Raw genomic sequence first — 22,045 nt, forward strand, 5'->3', positions numbered from 1 at the left:
CGCCTTACTCAATGGCGCTACAGCATAAAAGCAGTGGGGATTGAACCCACGATCTCATGTGTGTTGCAGCAAGTGTTCTTACCACTACACCACGCTGCCTGTATTTATAAGCTTTGTTTTTATACTTTGCGCTTTACAATGATTTGGATTATATAAAAGCAATGTCTACAAATTCAAAAGCTTAACGTACTTATAGGTAAAATGCTAATAAAAACGCAATTATTGTGAAGATATGGACAAAACATACGACCAAACTTTGCGAGGTAAAGAGACTGGATTGGTATTATGGTTCGAAATCTTAGAATTCGAAAGATATTGTTGTTGTCTGTATATTTGTTTTTATATTTATTATGAATTAAAACCTTTGTTTTTAAAACGTATTGTTATTGTCATTATATTGAAAAAAAACTTTGAGATTTCAGAAATTCAAATAGGTAACGTTGTAAAAGATATTTCAACACCGGGTATATTACCAAAACGCAGGTGATAGTAAATTTAACTATATTGTGCCTTTCGGTAAACTCGAACAGAAAATGAAAAATATATTTAAATCAAAGTTATCCAATTACTGTAAAACCAAAATGTTAAATAAAGGCAGTATTTATTTTTAAATAAAACTTTTTTTTTATTTAACAATCTGACCACATAAATAAATATTATTGCGGTTATCCTAAAATAGTTGACAATTTTAATATTAAATCAACGTCGACATTTGTATGTATCCAATATTATCAAAGTTTTTGAATAAAAAACATAGAACGAGTGAAGGAGACTCCTAGCGCTATTTAAACAAGCTAATTAAAGTGACGTCAAACATGTTATTTAACCCATATATGTATAAAGAGAAGCGTTAATCGCCTACGACCATACCACGTTGAGTACACCCCATCTCGTCCGATCTGGGAAGTTAAGCAACGTCGGGCCCGGTTAGTACTTGGATGGGTGACCGCCTGGGAATACCGGGTGCCGTAGGCTTTTTAATATTCATTATGAGTGAATTGGCATTTAAAAATATTTTCTAGGTTTTGACATCGTTCAGTTTACATTATGAAATTTTTTATAATTTTTTTTAGATTTGCGAAAAGTTTTGTCATCTATTTTCGTTATTTACAAAAAATCTAATTTTTTTTACATATTCGGTAACGCACGTTTGACATTGTCAACGTATTTAGATATAAAAGTCAGATATTAAAAGATTGCAATTTTCGATGTCTTTTCTTATAAACTGTTAATAGGTAAAAAAAATCTTCAAATATGAATGTTACTGCTCTTTATTTAAAGCATTCAATTTGTGAAACTTAAAAAAAATAAATACGGTTTATACCATTTACAAGCAATGCTTTCAAATAAACCGCCATTCCCACACAATCACTCATTTTTTGTTTAGCGAATCTATTTTTGTATTAATTTATAACGTGGAAATTACATTTAAATTTTTAAATTTTAGTAAATAAACACTGTCACCGCTAAATACAGGAAAACAAATTTTCTTTCTCCCAAAAGTGAGTTTTAGTTTGTGTAAGATAAATTTCGTAATATAATATTGTATGTGACTAAATGTTGTCGGATTTTTGTTTAAAAAAACATTGATTTCCTTATTATTTTAAATAAAACACTTGTTTTTTTTATTTATTTGTTTATTGAAGTTAATCTTATTAAAACAAATGAGTTAGCACGCTACTTTGATCCAAAGTCAACGATCATGTAACTTGTGGTTTCGGTCAAATAAGTTTAAAGAGGGCGTGTAAAGCTGTAACCCGAAACTCACGTTTACTGTCAAACCATCAAACAAGTAGGAAACCCAATCAATTCAACTTGCACATTTTAATTTTATTTATATACAAAATATACAAAAAAAAAGTAGTAACGTAAATTATAGAAAAAAAAATGATTTTGTAAAAATACAAACATAACCAGTCATAATAATATAAGTTAGTACTTCCGCAAAAAAGGTCTATAGTTTACTAGAACAGTTGCGGTAAACCAAAAGTATTAAAAATCTTTTTGGCTAACCAAGGGAATATTGTAAAGTTTTACCTTTTTGAGGATTTGTGGTTAACAAAGTTGAGGTTCAAGGTTTACATTTCTAAAATGACTTATAAGCTTTCATTTTTTTAAAACTTTTTACAAAAAAAAAATATATATATACATAGGTTGCAATGTATGCTTATCTTTAATGGACTAAAATGAGGAAAAATTAAAGTATTTGAATGAACAAATATTTGTAATCTAACAATTTTTTTTTCAATGGTATTTGGTAACTTCAGTCAATTGCCCCCCTTTAAAATTACTTTTAACTGAATTAAACATGTTTTTACATTTACATATATTTCCAGTTTGAAATGGGTCTAGAACTAAAACGTGCACTTTAAATGGAGTAACCTTATTTACTTCGTCATAAAATGGGATTTCAACTGTCGGATGAAATCCGTTGACTTCATAAAAACGAGCAGCTCGCTCACTATGACTTATAGCAACTACCAAAGGTGCCGATGAGTTTTGAAAAACACTTTCGATATTTCTTGAATTATTTTTCAGGTTAGTTTGTTGTACGTTGCAAGAGTTATTACTGCTGTTAATTGTCTGAGTGCATACATCGTCTTGACTGATTTCTACAGGGACCGAATACCTGCTTACAACCTTTTCCCGTAGGATTTGAGGCGTATTTTTTAAATTTACTTGTGCGTTGTCACCTTTTCTACAGCATATTCTGCGTTTTTTTACATAATGTGTGGCTATCAATTTAATAGTCTCTTTGTATAACGCACTGCCTATGCCTTTGGTGGTATATTTTGGTGCTATTGCACAAAATAGGCCATTCCAAGCTGCTATTCCAGATTTAGAAAAATTTTCCGATATGTTTTTATTCTCCCAAGCTTCATATCTAAAAAAAATTGTTTAAAATATATAAGAATAAAGTAACATGATTCATACAACTAGGCTTTGGTTAAATAAAAATTTTTAACGTTAAAATTTTTTTTTTTGTTTTCTTTGATAAAATAAAATTTTTAATAATTTACCTTTTAAGTCGTTTCAGTCCGTCATCTGATATCACGGCAAGATTGTATTTCTCGTAAGCTTTCCAGTAAGGTTCATCGTCACCAATAGCCCAGCCACAGCCATCACTAGATGGGGGAACGCACAACAAACCCCCGGCAATTAGACCTTCGCTATCATTGTCGTTAGTCGATACATTGACCACCAGTTTAATCAATATACCCTGGCCACTTCCTACGGTTACCTCGTAGTTGGCATCTAGATACGCCCGCAAAAACTCATCGCGTTTCGATTCCTCAGGAACTATGTATTTATAGAGCGGGTATCGACGAAAGGACTCCACGTAACATTCTCGGACTTTTTCCCAATCTTTTCGCGAAGTGGTCAAGTGAATTTTATATTTGCTGTTAAAGTTAACAATTTTTTAGGGTATATTTTTATTACTTATTAACATACCAAGTAAAATTTCGTTATCTTAAGATGAAAGTTAAGTTACCTGTCATTTTCACCCTGTAACATCTTATTTCTTCGTTTAAAATTTTGTCGTTTATTTACTAACGTAACTAACAGTTCTCTTCACAGCAAAGGTCTAATATAACTGATAGCTATACCGCGACTGACTTTATTCTTAAACCTTTTTTTGCGGAGAAAAGAGAAAAACTATTGTTGTCAAAATCCCCCTTATTTATTTGAACGTAAAATTTTATTTACAAATTTCAAAACTGAATTGCCTTTAGTATTTTTGTATTCAAATATTATAAAAAATCGTTTAGAAAAAAAATTTCGGTTTAATTTAGCTCTCTCTTTGTTGAAAAATTTCATGTAATCGTAAGTGAAAATTTTAGGACAGAATAAATTTAAATTTATTTTTTCTTGATTAGCATACAAAAATTGTTATTTATTTAATGGTTACGCACGTTTAAAATTCTAAAAAGCATATGATTGTATTTAATTATCCAAGCATTAATCCGTCATAACAAAACCGTTTTAAACTAAACTTATATAATAAAGATTTAATTTTATTTTAAACCTATAATTTTCATAACCAAATATCTGAGTTTTTATATCAATACATTTGCGTATCAGAATAAATGTTTAAATAAAAATTCTACGCTTTTTTAATTGTACAAAGGAAAAAACAATAGCCAATTTATAATTACACCACGATTTGGCCTTTAAGCAAAAACCAAACGCAGAGAAAATCGCAAGTAGTTGTACAAAACACACTGGATAAATATGTTAAGTAATTACGTTGTTAGCCCAGTGTGTTGTGCTTGTAAAAAAGATTTACCATTTAAACAATTATGTTAACTTGTATGTAGTACAAACAACTTTTAGTTGAGTCTTATTTTAACCTAGTAAGTCAAGTGTAAAGTGTCGTCATAGGCTTGGTACGGTAAATCAACGATGCCATTTTAAGCATGTAGCTTAGAGCAACAAAACTAATAAATCATTTAAACTCAAAGAACACTAGCTAGTTTTTAATAAAGTTTAAGTGATAACGCATTTACTCTATCTATACCGTAGAATATTATTGTACATTTTTTGTTAAATAAGACATCTTTGCTATATTAGTCTATATAGAATATACTTGTGTTTTATTTTTTAATATATTTTACTTGCCTTTGCGGTTTATTTTTGCGTTAATTGTTTGTGATGACGTCACGACTGTCATTTCCGATGGCAAACAAATGATTAGGGTGATTGAATTTGGGCTCTTAGAATTTAAGGGTCAAATTTAGATGGGCACTTGTATTGAACCATACATAAAATTGTGATTTTCAAAATTGAATGAAGATATGTTTCCTTTACTAAGTCTTTATAAAATTTAAATTATTTAAATTGGTATACTTGTTTAACATGAATAACATATGATAACTATTTTTCATATTGTGTAGTCAATATAATTGTAAACATAAGGCAAGCGTTGATACCATTAACCAGTTTAATTGCGACTCTAAAATTAAAATTTAAAATATAAGAAATAAATGAATATGAATACCTAATTTTAATTCCTAATATTTTTTGTAATGATAATATATTAAAAAAATTGTAAAATCTTTTAAAACTTGATCTTGTACAAAGTACATAATTTCACGTCTTTTTGATCTAGAGTAATCGTTAATGCACCTAAAGGTTCCGGTCAAATAAGTTTAAAGAGGGCGTGTAAAGCTGTAACTCGAAACTTACGTTTACTGTCAAACCATCAAACCAGTAGGAAATACAAACAATTCAACTTGCACATTTCGGTTTCACTTGTAGACAGCATGTCGCAAATGTTAGTTGCGTATAACTAAAAAAAACTTTAATTTTTGTTTTGACGTCATTGTGTAGGAGAAAGTGTATACACAAATTGTAAAGCAAGTCTTGTTAATTTATAAAAATAAGTTCAAAACCGCGAAAACAAGGAAAAAAAACACGAAAGCAAAAACCGCAAAACAACACGCAAGCAATGCTACACATGATTAAACAAATCAAATAGAAGTTCAAAAGTGCCTATTTTTACTGAAGCACAAATTTCTTTAAAGGTCAATTTTCTTTGAAGTTTAAAAAGCCTGTTTTGGGGCAAATCCATAACACAACATTAAATTTAATAATATTATTTAAAATTACAAAATCAAAAGTTACTTTACTGTCGTTTAAATAATAATAAACACATTTGTTTACAGATTCTGTAACACTTGTATTAGTTTAAACATAAGCGTGGCAGGTTTAAATCTAAACAAAGGTTCAATACCATAATTAAGTGGGTTCGACCGTTTTCCGTTTCAGTTTTTGCCGACTAATTTTTCGTTAAATGTTTTAGCATCAATATTGCTAGATAATTATTCAAACTTTAGTTTTGTTGCCAGCCACTTGTAATTCTATACTATTAGTCTACACGCTTTTAAACTAGTTCAGAGTGAAATATAGTAAATTTGCTTAATGTTAAATAAAACATTTTTTTTAAATGATAGGTTTATTTTTATTATTAGGAAAGGGTATGCTGGGGTAGTGGCATGACCTGTTATCACATTACCATATACGTATTTAAAAATAATCGCTTAACCATTCTATTGTGACTTTTCGTCTTTCGATCAGAAGCGTCGTGTAATAATAGAAATGGTTACAATACGCGCGTTCAATAATCACACGCCAGTGCCATAAGATAACATCTGAACCTGGCTACATACTGTTACAAAAATATTTTGACTTATAGGAGAATCCTTTGATATCACTTTCATTGCAAACGTAAAAAAACCTTTGTTTACAAAATTTGAGACTTGAACTTAACATACAGCGGTTTTAAACGAGTGTTGGGTTTTCATGTACTAAGTTTAGAACTGTACAATACTGTGTAGAAGCAGTTAAAGATAAGACCACCCAAGTGTATTAAATCTTTGAATTCACTTTGAGGTTACTGTTTATTTATATTTTCAAAATTGTTACTAGTAAGCTATGAATAAACTTAATTAAAATACAAACACTGTCACGCTTTAGACTGTGAAAACAATAATAATGTTTATAGGTTTTTGAAATTTAGGAGAAATAACAAACATTTCTCCATTCATTTATAACACACACTATAGATTTTTTAAGGCAATTTATCTTCGTTGTAGAATAAAATTTAAGCAAAAAAATAAAAAGATAATATTTATTATTTTTTTATTAGGTACTTGAAGAATCCATTTTTTTCTTTTACTAAAAATTGAAAACAACATATTGTTTTGAAAAATTTTTTTGCAAATATTATTCCGTTCTGCAGTATTTAGATTAATTTTAAACACAAAGTAAAAAAATAAACATTTTACAAAATTGTTTGTATTATAAATCAAATAAGAAAAAAAAAATAAAAAGTTAAAAAATTCAATTCGCAAAAAAAAAGAAATTCAGTTCACCAAAGTAAAAAATATTACATTATGTTCAAGCCGTGACGTTAACTTACCCACATCGAAGATAAATAGACATGCAAAGTGTTACCCGATTTTTTTATAAAATTAAAACCTTAATTTGTTTTAAGAGTTTTACAAAATATAGATTAACCCAAAAGTTATTTGTAAACTACAAAGCATGTACTGTACCACAATTTGATATCCATTTTTTTAAATATTTTGCATAATCTTTACTTGTGACGTACTGAATTAAAAAGCAGGGGGTAAGATAAATAGGATCATTTGTGCGTTCCAAAAAAAACTCTCGTACTCCTAGCGAACGAATTATCTCTTGTACTTTACGATCCTTTTAGTTTATCTATGCATGTTTTTAAAGAAAAATTAATTTTTTTTAAAAAAACGCGACAACATTTAGTTACATACAGTATTAAATAACGAAATTTATCTTACACAAGCTATACCTCATTTTGGGAGAAAGAAAATTTGTTTTCCTGTCTTTAGTAGTGGCAGTGTTTATTTACAGATTTAAAATTTTGATAAAAATAAATTCGCGAAAATTATTTTAGTAAATTAGTTATTTTTTTTATGAATAGTTTAAAGAAGGATACCGAAAATTGCGATCTTTCAATATCTGGCTTTAAAATGTAAATACGTTAACGATGTCAATCGTGCGTTACCGAATATGTTAAAAGATTAAAAATTTTTTGAATAATAAAAATATAACAAAACTTTCATGAATCTAAAAACAAAAACTAAAAATTTCCCATAAGGTTAACTTAAAAATGTCAAAAACCTGGAAAATATCTTGAAATGCCAATTCACTCTTAATGGACATTAAAAAATATTAAAAAGCCTACGGCACCCGGTATTCCCAGGCGGTCACCCATCCAAGTACTAACCGGGCCCGACGTTGCTTAACTTCCCAGATCGGACGAGATGGGGTGTACTCAACGTGGTATGGTCGTAGGCGATTAAAGGTTCTCTTTATACATATACGACTCATGTAACGTGTGTGACGTCACTGTACAAAGCTTGTTTAAATAGCGTTATGAGTCTCCTTTGCCACGTTTTTTATTTAAAAACTTTGATAATGTTGGATACATACAAATATCGACGTTGATTTAATATTAAAATTGTCAACTATTTTATAATAAAAACAATAATTTTTTTTATTTAGTAAGATTCCTAAATAAAAAAATTATTTTTTTACGAAATCTGATTTAAAAATAAATACTGCCTTTATTTAACATCTTGGTTTTACAGTAATTGGATAACCTTGATTTAAATATATTTCTTATTTTCTGTCAAGTTTACCGAAAGGCACAATATAGTTAAATTTACTATCACCTGCATTTTGGTAATATACCCGAGTGTTGAAATATTATTCGTAACGTTACCCTATCTTATTTTAATTTCTAAAATCTCAATTTTAAGTATGGGTTAGTACATTCAGTATATCCCTTATTAAATCCAGGATAATGTTAACGCCGCCTTTTGAATTTATAACCGCCTAAAACACTGAGTTGTTAAAAAGAATTGCTTATAAAAAATTAAATATTATTTAATTTTACAAAAATAAAACAATGTTGCATTTTTTTATAAATTAACTTTCCAAGAAAATAGCATGAACAAATAATATCTATTAATTTAAATTTGATTATTCTCTTTAAGTTTAAATCAAGAAAATTGTGAACAACTTTTTTATTTAAAGCTTCTCCGGTTTCAAAATTTTATGAAATTTAACTTTTTTTTCAAACACCTTAACTTGACTCTCAAACTTCTTAAACTTTAAACAATATTGGAATATTATTGATTAAATTGACTTTTTGTCAAAGAGATTATAATAGAATGAGGCTTTATTTTTAAACTATAATTTTTGTATGTTAGCAATGTCAGTCGTGCGTTACTGAATATGTTTAAAAAATAAAATTTTTCGTAAGTAACTAAAATAGATTACAAATTTTTTACAAATTTAATAAAAAAAATTTTAAATTTTTTTACAATGTTAACTAAACGATATCAAAACACTATTGTAAATTTGTAAATGCCATTTTACCATTTATGGTAATTAAAAAAGACTAAAAGCCTACGGCACCCGGTATTCCCAGGCGGTCACCCATCCAAGTACTAACCGGGCCCGACGTTGCTTAACTTCCCAGATCGGACGAGATGGGGTGTACTCAACGTGGTATGGTGGTAGGCGATACATGCTTCTCTTTATACATATATGACTCAATTGACATGTGTGACGTCACTGTAAATAGCTCGTTTAAATGACGTTATGGCAGTTTTCTAATTTAAATAGCGTTACCAATTGTATTTTTATTTAAATTAAAACTGTAGCTTATTTTGTATAAATCCACATATGGCTGCATTAAACAACAACAACTTACATGCAAAGTAATTCAATAAATATCAAAATGTTCTTCAAAACTCATCAGCACCCCTGGTGGTTGCTATAAGTCATAATAAGCGAGCTGCTCGTTTTTATGAAGTCAACGGATTTCATCCGACAGTTGAAATCCTATCTTATGACGAAGTAAATAAGGTTACTCCATTTAAAGTACACGTCTTAGTTTTGGACCCATTTCAAACTGGAAACATATATAAGTGTAAAAATATGTTTAATTCAATTAAAAGTAATTTTAAAGACAGTCAATTGACTAAAGTCACCAAATATTAATATAACTCTTGATCTTTTTATTTAGTTTATTTCTTGTTCATTTTAGTTGCAATAAAAATAAACATACACTGCAATACATACATAAATTTTTTGTAAAATTTCCAAGATAACAAAGGCTTGAAAGTCATTTTTGTAGTGTAAATCTTAAATTTTAACTTCGGTAACCACAACTTCTCAAAAACGTAAAATGTTTGAACTTTTGGTTTACCGCAACTGTCTAGCAAACTAAAGGTTTTTTTTGCGAAAAAAACTTAACTTATATTATTATGACTGGGTATGTTGGTATTTTTACAAAATCTTTTTTTTTTACAGAGTACGTTAAGCTATTTTTTGATAAAGGCAGCTTATTTATTGTTGAAATTCTGTATATAAATAAAATTAAAATGTGCAAGTTGAATTGATTGGGTTTCCTACTGGTTTGATGGTTTGACAGTAAACGTAAGTTTCGGGTTACAGCTTTTCACGACCACTTAAAATTTATTTGACCGAAACCACAAGTTACATTATCGTTGACTTTGGATCAAAGTAGCGTGCTAACTCATTTGTTGACGTTTCAATTGGGTAAATTTCAATCAACAATAAAATAATAAGCGAGTATTTAAATTGAAATAATAAGGAAATCAATGTTTTGTTAAACAAAAATCCGACAACATTTAGTCACATATAGTATTATATTACGAAATTTATCTTACACAAACTAAAACCTACTTTTGGGAGAAAATAATTTTGTTTTCCTGTCTTTAGTGGTGACAGTGTTTATTTACCAAAATTTAAAAAAAATTAAATGTAGTTTCCACGTTATAGAGTAAAATAAAAATAGATTCGCTAAACAAAAAAATGCGTAAGAAAAGTTATTGAATAATATTATGAATGCTATCATCTTAATAGCGCCCAAAAATAAGAAATCCAACAATTTGTATTGTTTTAGACTTTGTACATATTTGGTTCAATAGAAAATGATTTGTTACTTTTTTAAACTTCTTTAATCTTTAAAGTTAAACACAGTCAATTTTGGTCAAAAAGATGATTGTGTGGGAATGGCGGTTTATTTAAAAGCATTGCTTGTAAATGTTATAAACCATATTAATTTTTTTATAAAGTTTCCCAGTTCAAATGCTTTAAATAAAGATTAATATCACTCATTTTTGTAAATTTGTTATTTTTATTCTTTGTAGTTTAGGGAAAGATAACGAAAATTGCAATCTTTTAATATCTGACTTTTATATGTAAATACGTTGGCAATGTCAACCGTGCCTTACCGAAGATGTAAAAAAATTTAAATTTTTGAAAATAATAAAAATAGATGACAAAACTTTTCGCAAATCTAAAAAAATCATAAAAATTTTCGACAATATGTTAACTAAGCCATGTCAAAGAACTTCAAAACATTTTAAAATGCCATTTAACTCTTCATATACATTAAAAAATATTAAAAAAGATCAAAAAGCCTACGGCACCCGGTATTCCCAGGCGGTCACCCATCCAAGTACTAACCGGGCCCGACGTTGCTTAACTTCCCAGATCGGACGAGATGGGGTGTACTCAACGTGGTATGTTCGTAGGCAATAAATGCTTCTCTTTATGCATATACGATTCAATTGACATGTGTGACGTCATTGTAAAAAGATCGTTTAAATAGCGCTAGGAGTCTACTTCACTCGTTCTATGTTTTTTATTCAAAAACTTTGATAATATTGGATTCATACAAATGTCGACGTTAATTTAATATTAAAATTGTCAACTATTTTATAATCAAACAATAATTTGTTTTGTTTAGTAAGATTCCTAAATAAAAAATTATTTTTTTTAGGAAATCTGATTTAAAAATAAATACTGCCTTTATTTAACATTTTGGTTTTGAAGTAATTGGATAACCTTGATTTAAATATATTTTTATTTTTTGTTTAAGTTTACCAAAATGCACAACATCGTAAAGTTACTAACACCTGGGTTTTTGGTAATATATCCGAGTGTTGAAATATTATTCGTAACGTTACCCTATCTTTTTTGAATTTCTAAAATCTTAATTTTAAGTATGGGTTTTGATGTGTTATAAACAATTTAATATAAAGTTGCTAGTTATTTTATTTTTTAGTGATACGCTTCTATTTACTTACTATTTACTGCGACTTAGCTATAAGTTTTATCTAACTACCTTAAATGGAATTTTATTCTATAAGAATTTTATTTTGTTGTTGATCAAATATTATGCTTTAAAAACAGGGCAGGCCCTAGAAAATGCGGGGCCCAGTTAGAAAAGCTTTAGCGGGGGCCCACAGGTGAGATCTTGTGGTAGATCTACAATTTGTGGAAGTTATTTTTAACTAGGGTTTGGTTTGGGTAACATTAAATTGGCTAGATGTCCTAGTTGGAAACAACAATATTTGAATTTCAATATTAATAAAAAATTATTATTTATTAAAAAGTATGCAATAAAAGGTTTGTAGCATGTTCTATGCTGCAATAGATTGTTTTTTAAACCTGTAGTTTTTTTTATAAACATCGTTAAAATCTAATTACTTTGGGTACATAGTAACAAAATTGAATAAATCCTTTTGCTAACTCTATTAAATACATGCGTATTTATGAACTTTGCGTGCGTAAAATAAGCACGTTATCTATTGCCCGTTATATTATATACAATACAATGAATGCTCTATACAGTTATAAGAGTCCAAACCTGCTTTTCCCTTTTAACACTAGCCATTTACTGTCATTTTGCAATAATTAACTTAATACTGTAGTAGAAATAAAACTAAACCGTCTGGGCGCGAGGCCCTCTAAAGTGCGGGCCCTATAATGGGAAATTGGTGAAATGTGCCTTTCCAACATGCATTTTAATATATTAAACAAGAAAAATTGAATTTCTAACTAAATATTATAAATTGGACTAAAGGTGCTTAATGCATAATTCCAACCTATTTTAAAAGAATATTACCCTAAATTGGTGACTTTTAAATATTTTAACATGTATTAGATTTTTAAGTTTTATTAAATATTTATATTTAACAATTTTTTAATATTATCAAAAATTGTATATGAGTTATATTATTCAATCATAATTTAAAAGAATTTACTTGTTTCAATAAAAATCAAATAACAGAGATTTTACCATAATATTTAAGGTAACCTGTGCAGAAGTTGTACTTAGAAGGTAAGAAAAGGTGACAAAATTACATAATTATGGACGATTCAGCCCATTGTCTTACATCAGTTGGACAGCCTGGATATTTACTTACTGCTTCTTTTAGTTGAGTATGATCAACTAATAATATCATAGGTCGATATTCTTTTTGTAGTTTCGAAGATATGTTGATTAAATTGTCCCTACTTTTGAGAAGTTCAAGCTCAATCAAATGTTCAAATGCCTTTAAAATGACTGGCTTTGTGTAATTCTGTAAAATATGGGATTTCTTTTGCGAAAATTTAAGAAATTCGTTATAAACCATTTGAAAATTAAATGGTTCTCCTTCATAAATATTGGTAAGATGGTTCATTGCTATTATCAAACACAGCTCTAAAACTGAGACACCATGTAGGATGTTCGCCTTTGAGTCACCAAAAACACATTTTGAAGCATCTGCAATGTCAGCTGGTGTAATTTCTGGATGGTCCTCACTTAAATTACAAATGGGCCACATCAAAAGCTGCTGAAGACCAGATATCTCTTTGCAAATATTAAACTGCCGCTCAAGAATATCAAAAACCGATGAATTTTTTGACAGGTGTAATACCATATCGTTCCATTTATTTATATGTGATTTCTTTTTGGTATACTTTTTGCTAAAATCTGTTGGTAATTTGAGACAATCGAAACAAAATGAAACATAATCTTCCAACTTCCAGGTGTTGCAGATACAGATTTGTCGATGAGAAAATCTGGATTTTACACGTTTTTCAAGCAGCTCAATTACATCTAATCTACTTGTTGAACCTACAACAGCCATAGGAGTAAGACCAGCCTGCGTAATATCGAATAAATTGTAAAGCAGGGTTTGGTTTTTGTGTTGGGCAAACAAGTCAAATTCTTCCAATAAAAACAAAATTGGTTGGGACCTTTGTGCATTTCCATTTCTTAGGGCTTCCAACAAAAATGTAAGGGTTTCTGCAAAGGAACCAAACACTTTATCACCTACAGTGTTTTCAAGATGTAATTGGCGAGTTATTTCATCTAAGGCAATTCTAAATCGAATAACATAGTTTTATATAGGTCCATATCACGAATTTGTAAAAATAAATATATTTTTTAAATATATATATATTTTTTTAAAATATAAGTAATGAAAGTCATCACTTGGTTAGCACTTCAAGTTAGTTATTGTTAATCACAATTAACTGCATACCTGTCATCAGTTTGCATCAAGCCATTAAGGGTAACAATAAGCAAATTTTTTTCTATTTTTGTATTTGACTTTAGTTCTTCTAAAACAGTTCTAATAAGAGCACTTTTTCCACTTCCCTTGGCTCCAATTATCAAAACCGAATTCGATTCCCCAAATTCAACTGTTCTTGTTAAAATGTTGAAAAGATCATCCCTCGCGCTTTCCAAATCTTGTCTTAAACGTACAGGTAATGATTTTCTGCACAGCCTTTCCCTAACAGAGTTTTGGGCTTCTTTTAAAAAAACCGCAGACATATTCTTCCAATAAGTTACAAACCTAATGCAATTAACAAAAATTTAACGGGGTATAAAGTTTTTTTTTTGTATATATCTTTAACCTCAATGTGGAAAAGTCAAATCACAACCTAGACATAAAGTAACATTAGTTACTCCGACCAAATCTCGAGTTGCTTTTACCAGTTTGGGATATTATTGAGATTATAATTGCCCAGTCATTATGTTGCTGATTAAGCTGTTAAGTGCTGACTCAGCAGGAGTTTATACCGTTTATAGTGCCTTACTCAGAGCGCTGCAGCATGAGAGCAGTGGGGATTGAACCCACGACCTCATGGTGGTGTAGCAACTGTTCTTACAACTACTGACTACACCACGCTGCCGGTATATTAAATAACATATAACTTATCTCAAATATCTGAATATATAAATTTTTAGAATATTTAACTTTTTACAAACTAAAAGGCATTAAACATTGCACCTTATAAAGAATCCCATATAAATTGCTAAAGCATCATAAATTTGTGTTGCTTACCCGATATACGCCGTTCAGGCCTAAGCTATATGATATTCCAATAATGTCAACGCATTGTGCATGACTACCGTCTTTCTGTCGTGCAAAACATCTTAAAAAAGACTCTTAAGTTTTCTACATCTTTCGATTTAAAAATATTTGGAACCACCGTTTTTCTATGATTTTCTTTTTTCCCAAACAAAACTCTCTGCTTGCAGCTTTCCCTGCAACTCTCTGGCAGAAAAACGGAGTTAGAATTGTTGTATTATCTGTCTTTCTGGTAAGCCAATCGTGTTTCTTTTATTTTGATATCAAATTGCAATCAGGCAGTAGTAAATTAAAATGGAGGATGAAGTTATGGAAGGTTTCCTATGTCCAATATGCCACCAGGACTTAAGATCAGTTCACAAACTTCAAATTCATTTTGAGTCGGCCCATTCTGCCGAGGACAAAGTTGTTGTTAACCAAATAAAAGGTGTTTATATTTTGTTATTTTTAAAGGACTTACATAAACTTTCGTAATAAACTTTTTGTAGGCTCTTTAAGTTACTAAATTTCTCTAATTAGAATTTTCTTACAATTGCAAAATAATCACGATAAACAACATTTTTGGGGTCGTACTAATTACCACACAGAAACACATAGGGACGCACAGGACCACATAGAGCCACACAGGATCACATAAGACCACACAAGAAGTGACCATTTACTACACAGGACAACTCAGGCACAAGTTGACCGTTTATTCAGGGATAATATCATTTAATTAAAAAAGCAAATACAGATACTGGGACACTTTTTATTTATTAACCCCAGCCTTAACCCTCTTCTGGTTAATACCCTTAGTCACCCTAAATACAAAAAACCTTAAAATACCTAAATACTAAAATTTATGTTTTTAATATTGTAAATTTAGTATAAATGTTTCAGTTTTTTATTCTTCAGTGATAGTATTTAGAAATTTTTTTTTCTATTGTCTTTATCTAATTACTTTTCATTGCGCTAATTGGATGTTTTATGAAAAATAGAAGTATGTTAACCTTTTCTATAATTTGCACAAACTAACATTTTATCAGGAGCGGTTTGTATGCACAGTAAGCATCCTATAGTGTATATTAAGTAGATAAACAGGCTATATTGCAAGTTTAACAATTCACTTAACTAGCAAAGGCAACTCAATACTGGGGTTATAAATGTATGATAAGGTTGTAAAGTTCATTTGATTCAATAATCTTTAAAAACTTTTTTTATTGTTTCATTAAAGGTCTGTTTAGCAAAGCCAAAGGCCGTATATTACGACGAGGTGAGAGTTTTCAACTTTCAGCTAACCCCTCTTCAAGTCAGCAACATTTTGTGCATGATGAGCAAGCTATTTGGGCACCACAAGAAATTGGTGGGTGTTAAGTCTTGTTAACAATATGGTGTAGTGCTTAGAGCACTTGGCTTTGCTACATGAGCTCTTGGTATGATAACCACTGCCACCATATCATAGCACCTTTAATGCAATATAAACAGTACTAACTTTCATTTAAATAACCTATTTGTAGGCTGATTTAATATTCACACTTGCAAAAGGCAAATCAAACTTAATAAAAATAAATATCCAGAAAAATTCAATATTCTAAAAATATATATAATTACATACACAATTTAATATTTTTTTAAATATTTTACATGTTGGCTAGGGTTTCATTTCTTGGCCATTTTTAATATATAAATTTGCTATACTATAGGTAAACAACGAAGTCACTTGGATAAATTTAAGAAAATAAGAGATTCAAGAATTGATAGATTGGTAGTAGAATCTAATAAGGTTCTAATTAGACTTGACAAGGTAAATTACAAATAACTTTGTGCTATGCCATAAACTTCAACTAAACGCTATTGAGTTTTTTACATTTAGTTAAAATCTGTAATACTTGCCAACTTTTTAGCTTTTAGGCAATGTTAAATTAACAAGAAAGGGAAATTCTCGAGGTAGAAATATTGTTTCGACTTAAAAATAGATAAAAATTGCATGATGCATTCTAGTCTGGGCTTTGCACTACTCATAAAATAAATTATATTTTTTTTGTAAAATATGATGTTTTGAAATGGTTTGTATAATGATTGCCTCGATTAGAATAGCATTAAAAACATCTTATTTTTGATATTGTATTAGCTGTTTTTTATATTTTTAAGCTACTTATAACTGAAGATATACAGAGCAATAAACGCAAAGGTATATATATACAAGATGATTTATATTGGCCTATAAAAAGCATGAATTTAATTATTTTAATTTTTATTTGACCAAAATTTAAAAGCTAAATATTAAACTTGAATTATTAATATACGTACAAGCAATATCAAAATTAGAAAAACTAAATAAACATCATGTAAGCCATAATTATACTTTAGTAAAATTGGAATGTTTAATTTAAAAGTTGAAATAGACATTAAGTTAAACCTTATTTTATGTTGCAATACAATATGAAAAATAAATGTGGGTGTTAAGATTATGTTGCTTGCTTTTTAAGATTATGTTGCTTACTTATTAAGAATTTATTAACATTCATGTTTTTTCTTTAAATTATGTTACAAAATTTTAATCATATATTAATGCATGTTTTTTGTGTTTAAAATAATAATAGCATGTGTTTGTTCACAATATTAAATATTAACAAAAATTTAAGTTACATTAATTAATAAAATAAATTAAACAAATTTTGTAGGGATTTTTTTAATTTAATTTTTATATTTGTTAAAATTAGAGTTTGAGCAAACCCTTGTCCCGTGGGTTAAAGACGAAGATGTTCCTTTTTGTCCTACTTGTGGTGACAAGTTCATGGTCACACGAAGAAGACATCATTGTCGACTCTGTGGTGCTATCATGTGTACGAAATGTTCAATGTTTGTGTCTTTTGATCTTGCAGGTATTTCGGTCTATCACTTTTTAATCTTGTTATCTTTTACTAAAACTAATTTAGTGTTTAGTTAATTTTAAAAAATGGATTTTTTTTTCTTTAGTAACACAAAAATCATAATTTTGTTTTTTTTAATTATTATTTTTAATTTTTAAGACGAACTAGTTCAAACTTTGCGAAAAACAACATTAACAAGTCGACCTCGGAGTCGATCAGTGTTAAATGTTTCAACTTCAAACAAAATTGACAATGTTTTAAAAATAAGATGTTGTTCGGATTGTCATAATGTTTTAATAAGAAGAAAAAACAAAATAGAACAGGAAAACCATCAACCTTTACTTGTGCTTCTATACGAGGTAAGATAAATTCTATCTATGTAAAATAATTAGTCACGTTAAATTTTTGTATTTTAGAACACCTGTTCCAGGTATCAAAATATTTAAAAAATAGTTAAATATTAGTCACAAATTCCAATAGCTTACCATCTTTAAAAAGCAGTGAGTTTATGTTCTTAAACTAGTTAAAGTTTATAGAATGACCTTTGTTTGATGTTTAGAAATTGAGGGAAGCAGTTAACTCTGCCAACAAATTTGCTCCTAGTTATCAAGTTATGGCGGATTCACTTAAGTAAATTTTCTGTTTTATTTAACATCTGTTTAAATTTTTTAATAAATAAAATTTACTTTAATGTTTTGTTCTATATGATATTAATAAAAAAATTAGTCTTATTTTTGGGTAGTACTAAAATACGGAATGCGCAAATACCGAGGCCGTATGTAAACGTTAACAAAAAATGCTGAAAAGGACGGAATTTTTATACCCTTTCCCAATCTTCCCTTGTGCTTTATATTCAATTTTGCATCATTTCTTGGTCTTTAAAGTCAATTCCTCATCACCCCTTAGCTCTTTAAATAAAAACAGCAATCATCCCGCAGAAAAGTACAAAAATTCGGTTCCATCCCGCATTCTGCGAATTTATGTTAACGTTTACATACGGTCCCGCACTATCCTGCATCCCGTACTTTAGTATTGTCCTTATTTTGTAAACAGTTACATATATTTATTTCAACTTATTTTGTTTAGCCATGGAGAAGAAGAATATGAACTGAACAAGGCCAACGACCTTCGATTTAAGATGATGAAATTGTATGAAACTATGGACGTGATATCAAAAAAAATTGCAAGTTTAGATATTGGTGATGAACAAAATCCACCATCTAATGGGACAATAAGATTGCATGGTGCAATAAGAAGTGCTGCCCACTCCTATCTTCAGGTAAGTTTTTTTTAATAACAATGTTTTTGTCAATTGAGTTAAATAATATACTAACTTTAATATAGGAAAACATGCTTACCCTCCAATCTCTGCCCTCACTACCCAAACTGGAAGTTCTTCAGAAGGAGAGAAGAAAAGAGCAAGAGAGAAGGTTAAGAAGACAAAGAGAAGAAGCAGAGAGAGAAAGGGAGGAACAAAAGCGACAACAAGAACTGGAAAAACTACAGAGGGAAAGGGAAGAGGCTGATGCTGAAAAAAACAGGTATATACAGTAATTACATTTTTACAGTTTGGAGTGAATGAAATGTTATTACTGTACTAGTTTTATGAATCTGCAACATTTTTATCTATTTTATTTTTACAAAGTTGAATGTATTTGTGTTTTGCAGAATACAAATATAATTACAATAAAAAATCACCAAATAGTGTTAAACAGATAACAATAAGCAATAATTTTCCTTTCACTATTCTAGAAAATCATGGGCAACTGAGGACGCCGTTTCTTTTTCCTCTTCCTCCAAAATTGTTTTAGACGATGGTTGGATTGCTGATGCTCCTAGTAACTTTGATCGACCTGCATCCCAAGAGCGTACATCCAGCATTGATGAAGATGAACATGGTCCAATCTGGGAGCAAATTCTGTATGTTAAACAAATGATCTCACAGGCTCAATCAGCTGGAAGATATGAGGAAGTGCGAAGTTTAAATGTTAACCTGGAGGAGTTAAAAACGGAGCACAGGATGCAAAAAACAAGAAGAGCATTCGCCGGATCAAATGTCGGCATAACTGCAAATCGAAATTCTGCCAAAAATGGAAAAATTCAATTCGAAAATAAAAAAGAAAAAAATCCTTTTCTTTATGATCATAACAATAAAGAAGAATCTAAACTAGTTGTCAACACAAATCCTTTTTTGCAACAAAATTCTAACCCATTGATGGAAGACAATGGATCCAGTTTTCAAAGGGAAAACCCTGAAAATAATCCATTTTTATTGAACGAAGAAGATTTAGCAGAACTTAATCCTTTTCTAATGGAAAGCAAGAAATTGAAAAAGAAAGTGCCCTTGAAACATCCAGGTGGAACCAAAACGGATGACCCTATGTTACAGCAAATTTGTTATATCTCTAAATGTCTCGACGAGGCCGTAAAAATGCGAAAAACGGACGAGGCAAATATTTTGCGCCAAAATCTAAAAGAACTTCAAAGCTGGTATAATAAAAGTAATTAGTTTTTTTTTTTGTAGTATGCTACTGCTATGTTGATGATTTTTAATTCTTTTTTTGTTCATTCGATTTTTAGGTTTTATCAATTATTTATATTTATTTATTTATTTGATCATAATAACTGTTGTGTAAGTGTTAATTTCTTTAATCATATATTAGAACAAATCACTTTTTTGTGTTAATAAAAATTAAATAAAAAGAGTTAACATAGTGTTGTTTTGTAGCAGGTGGATTTATAACTTAAAAGTGCACTTTAAAAAAAAGCATAAACATTGCATTTAAAAAAAAAATAGATGATTTCTAAAATCATTCAGAATCACGAATTAACTGTAAAAAAATGCAGACATTTTTTAAAATTATTAACAAACCTAATGCAATTAACACAACATAATGGTATTAAAATGTAAAAAAATTACTTATTGAACTATGTTTCACTTTACCAACTTAAATATTCTTATATTTTTTCCAAGAATGTATAGTTATCAGGTTTGTAAAATCATTATTAAATTCTCCTTCGTGCGTTGGGGTATTTCTGCATTTTTAGTTGCCTCAAACAATTTTAAAAATGTTGCGTTATCGCCATTTTGTCTTAACCACTTTATTAGGCCAGTTCTACATTGCGATGTTTCACAATCACTGTGTTTGCAGTGTTCTATTGTACTTGTGGTAAGCCCAAGTTCATACAAAATTTCCTTCCAATCAATTTGAACAAGTTCCTTGCTGATTTGCATTAATTGGCGCTCATTTGGGACAAGATTTAAAATTTCTTGTGGAATTAAATTAAGTTTTTCTTTTATAGAATGTTGTTCATTTTCATCTAAAAAATCAAAGATTTTAACTGGTAATGCATACATGTTTATTTACACTAATGAAATTTCACTTAAAATTAAAAGCATGAAACGGGTAGTACTAAAATACGAGATGCAGGAAGTTGCAGGGTGGGGGAAATACAGAGGTCGTATTTAAACGTTAACAAAAAACGCTGAATGCGGAAAAGGATCGAATTCTTATACCCTTCCCCAATCTTCCCTTGTGCTTTATATTCAATTTCGCACCATTTCTTGGTCTTTAAAGTCAATTCCTCACCTCACCACCCCTTAGCCATTTAAATAAATACAGCAATCATCCCGCAGAAAAGTACAAAAATTCCGTTCTATCTTGCATTCTGCGAATTTATGTTAACAATTACATACGGTCTGTAAGGTCCCGCACCCCCTACTTTAGTATTGTCCCATGAAACATCGTACCTTCAAAAATCCCATTTAAATTAGCTTCTTTTATTAAATCATCATAAATCCAAATATAATCTTCCTTAAGTGCTTTGCATAACTTAAAAAAACCATTTTGTCCATTCATGTAAATGTAATGAAACAATTGTGTTGCTTTCTGAATTTGAGTTTTTTGTGCCTGTACGATTTGATATTGTATTTCAGTCAAAACGTTATAACTATAAAGGTGTTCATACACATTGGAGCTTTCTTCAATACTTGATATTATAACTTTTCTATGTTTCTTAAGTATGGAATCAACAGACATATTTCTATTTAAAATAAAAGAGAAGTTCTTGTTTGTGCACAGGGCGTTGTAACCGAGCCAAGAGATATGGTCACAATAAGATTAAAATATGGCAATGTGCCACAAGAGGTTTACAGTTGCAGCTGATTTTGGAGGAATTCGTATGAACTTTTTTTATTTTTATATAGAAAAACATTAAAATTTTGAATTTATAAAAGAATTATAATCAATTTCCTGACAGGCGTTTACATATTTTTCCACCTTCAACTATAACTTGTATATAGAATTTGCGGTTTCTATTTGACAACCTCTTTTCGCATGGGAACTTTAAATCCCTACGCGAAGCATTTTCTCCGTATTATCCATATGTTTTAAACAATTTAGTTCCGCTTTATATTAAGGGCAAGTTTAGGTAATAAAATCTTTTTTATAGACATTACGT

The 22,045-nt window shown here is 29.5% G+C and overlaps 4 protein-coding genes and 4 non-coding genes across 11 annotated transcripts; 2 read left to right on the forward strand and 6 right to left on the reverse strand.

The window, feature by feature from the left end:
* The first annotated feature begins 856 nt into the window (after window positions 1-856).
* LOC145746519 (5S ribosomal RNA) lies at window positions 857-975 on the forward strand. The gene has a single exon (XR_014281304.1). It is a non-coding gene; the product is annotated as a 5S ribosomal RNA (ribosomal RNA).
* Window positions 976-1,973: 998 nt separating this feature from the next.
* LOC145745424 (uncharacterized) lies at window positions 1,974-3,654 on the reverse strand. The gene is made up of 3 exons (XM_082563499.1): window positions 3,494-3,654; window positions 3,021-3,401; window positions 1,974-2,884 (listed from the first exon to the last, which is right to left on the reverse strand). Exons 1-3 carry the CDS (start codon window positions 3,514-3,516, stop codon window positions 2,245-2,247), a joined length of 1,044 nt encoding a protein of 347 aa, XP_082419625.1. The 5' UTR covers window positions 3,517-3,654; the 3' UTR covers window positions 1,974-2,244.
* A 4,065-nt stretch (window positions 3,655-7,719) lies between these two features.
* Window positions 7,720-7,838, reverse strand: LOC145747696 (5S ribosomal RNA). Its single transcript, XR_014282410.1, has one exon. It is a non-coding gene; the product is annotated as a 5S ribosomal RNA (ribosomal RNA).
* Window positions 7,839-8,952: 1,114 nt separating this feature from the next.
* Window positions 8,953-9,071, reverse strand: LOC145749016 (5S ribosomal RNA). The gene has a single exon (XR_014283468.1). It is a non-coding gene; the product is annotated as a 5S ribosomal RNA (ribosomal RNA).
* Window positions 9,072-10,997: 1,926 nt separating this feature from the next.
* Window positions 10,998-11,116, reverse strand: LOC145747989 (5S ribosomal RNA). Its single transcript, XR_014282628.1, has one exon. It is a non-coding gene; the product is annotated as a 5S ribosomal RNA (ribosomal RNA).
* Window positions 11,117-12,616: 1,500 nt separating this feature from the next.
* Window positions 12,617-14,813, reverse strand: LOC145745201 (origin recognition complex subunit 4-like). 2 transcript variants are annotated; one of them, XM_082563208.1, is made up of 3 exons: window positions 14,703-14,813; window positions 13,896-14,210; window positions 12,617-13,734 (listed from the first exon to the last, which is right to left on the reverse strand). In XM_082563208.1, the coding sequence occupies exons 2-3, from the start codon at window positions 14,186-14,188 to the stop codon at window positions 12,726-12,728; spliced, it is 1,302 nt and encodes a 433-aa protein (XP_082419334.1). In that variant the 5' UTR covers window positions 14,189-14,210; window positions 14,703-14,813; the 3' UTR covers window positions 12,617-12,725. The 2 variants fall into 2 exon arrangements, with proteins under 2 accessions (XP_082419334.1, XP_082419333.1); XM_082563207.1 differs by having other exon boundaries at window positions 14,649-14,762.
* Window positions 14,814-14,919: 106 nt separating this feature from the next.
* On the forward strand, window positions 14,920-20,289 carry LOC145744971 (rabenosyn-5-like). 3 transcript variants are annotated; one of them, XM_082562952.1, is made up of 10 exons: window positions 14,920-15,156; window positions 15,946-16,074; window positions 16,415-16,515; window positions 16,616-16,658; window positions 17,435-17,596; window positions 17,744-17,943; window positions 18,144-18,214; window positions 18,671-18,863; window positions 18,929-19,125; window positions 19,337-20,289. In XM_082562952.1, the coding sequence occupies exons 1-10, from the start codon at window positions 15,024-15,026 to the stop codon at window positions 20,091-20,093; spliced, it is 1,986 nt and encodes a 661-aa protein (XP_082419078.1). In that variant the 5' UTR covers window positions 14,920-15,023; the 3' UTR covers window positions 20,094-20,289. The 3 variants fall into 3 exon arrangements, with proteins under 3 accessions (XP_082419078.1, XP_082419079.1, XP_082419080.1); XM_082562953.1 differs by lacking the exon at window positions 16,616-16,658 and adding an exon at window positions 16,863-16,902; XM_082562954.1 differs by lacking the exons at window positions 16,415-16,515; window positions 16,616-16,658.
* LOC145744972 (death domain-containing protein CRADD-like) lies at window positions 20,224-21,653 on the reverse strand. The gene is made up of 2 exons (XM_082562955.1): window positions 21,336-21,653; window positions 20,224-20,905 (listed from the first exon to the last, which is right to left on the reverse strand). The coding sequence occupies exons 1-2, from the start codon at window positions 21,622-21,624 to the stop codon at window positions 20,571-20,573; spliced, it is 624 nt and encodes a 207-aa protein (XP_082419081.1). The 5' UTR covers window positions 21,625-21,653; the 3' UTR covers window positions 20,224-20,570.
* Between the last annotated feature and the right edge of the window lie 392 nt (window positions 21,654-22,045).

The sequence above is a fragment of the Corella eumyota genome, chromosome 3 (genome assembly GCF_963082875.1).
Source record: "Corella eumyota chromosome 3, kaCorEumy4.1, whole genome shotgun sequence".
NCBI classification, from domain to species: Eukaryota; Metazoa; Chordata; class Ascidiacea; order Phlebobranchia; family Corellidae; genus Corella; species Corella eumyota.

Excerpts from the sequence above, each read along its gene's own strand:
- LOC145744971 (XM_082562952.1), top strand. The coding sequence starts at position 15,024 with ATGGAGGATGAAGTTATGGAAGGTTTCCTATGTCCAATATGCCACCAG. Across the intron at positions 16,075-16,414 it reads TTGGGCACCACAAGAAATTG|GTAAACAACGAAGTCACTTG; the intron begins GTGGGTGTTAAG and ends GCTATACTATAG. Across the intron at positions 19,126-19,336 it reads GCTGATGCTGAAAAAAACAG|AAAATCATGGGCAACTGAGG; the intron begins GTATATACAGTA and ends TCACTATTCTAG.
- LOC145745424 (XM_082563499.1), bottom strand. The coding sequence starts at position 3,516 with ATGTTACAGGGTGAAAATGACAG. Across the intron at positions 3,402-3,493 it reads TTACAGGGTGAAAATGACAG|CAAATATAAAATTCACTTGA; the intron begins GTAACTTAACTT and ends TAACTTTAACAG. Across the intron at positions 2,885-3,020 it reads GGACTGAAACGACTTAAAAG|ATATGAAGCTTGGGAGAATA; the intron begins GTAAATTATTAA and ends AATTTTTTTTAG.
- LOC145745201 (XM_082563207.1), bottom strand. Across the intron at positions 13,735-13,895 it reads TTGATGCAAACTGATGACAG|AATTGCCTTAGATGAAATAA; the intron begins GTATGCAGTTAA and ends TATTCGATTTAG.
- LOC145744972 (XM_082562955.1), bottom strand. The coding sequence starts at position 21,624 with ATGTCTGTTGATTCCATACTTAAGAAACATAGAAAAGTTATAATATCA. Across the intron at positions 20,906-21,335 it reads TTTAAATGGGATTTTTGAAG|ATGAAAATGAACAACATTCT; the intron begins GTACGATGTTTC and ends TTGATTTTTTAG.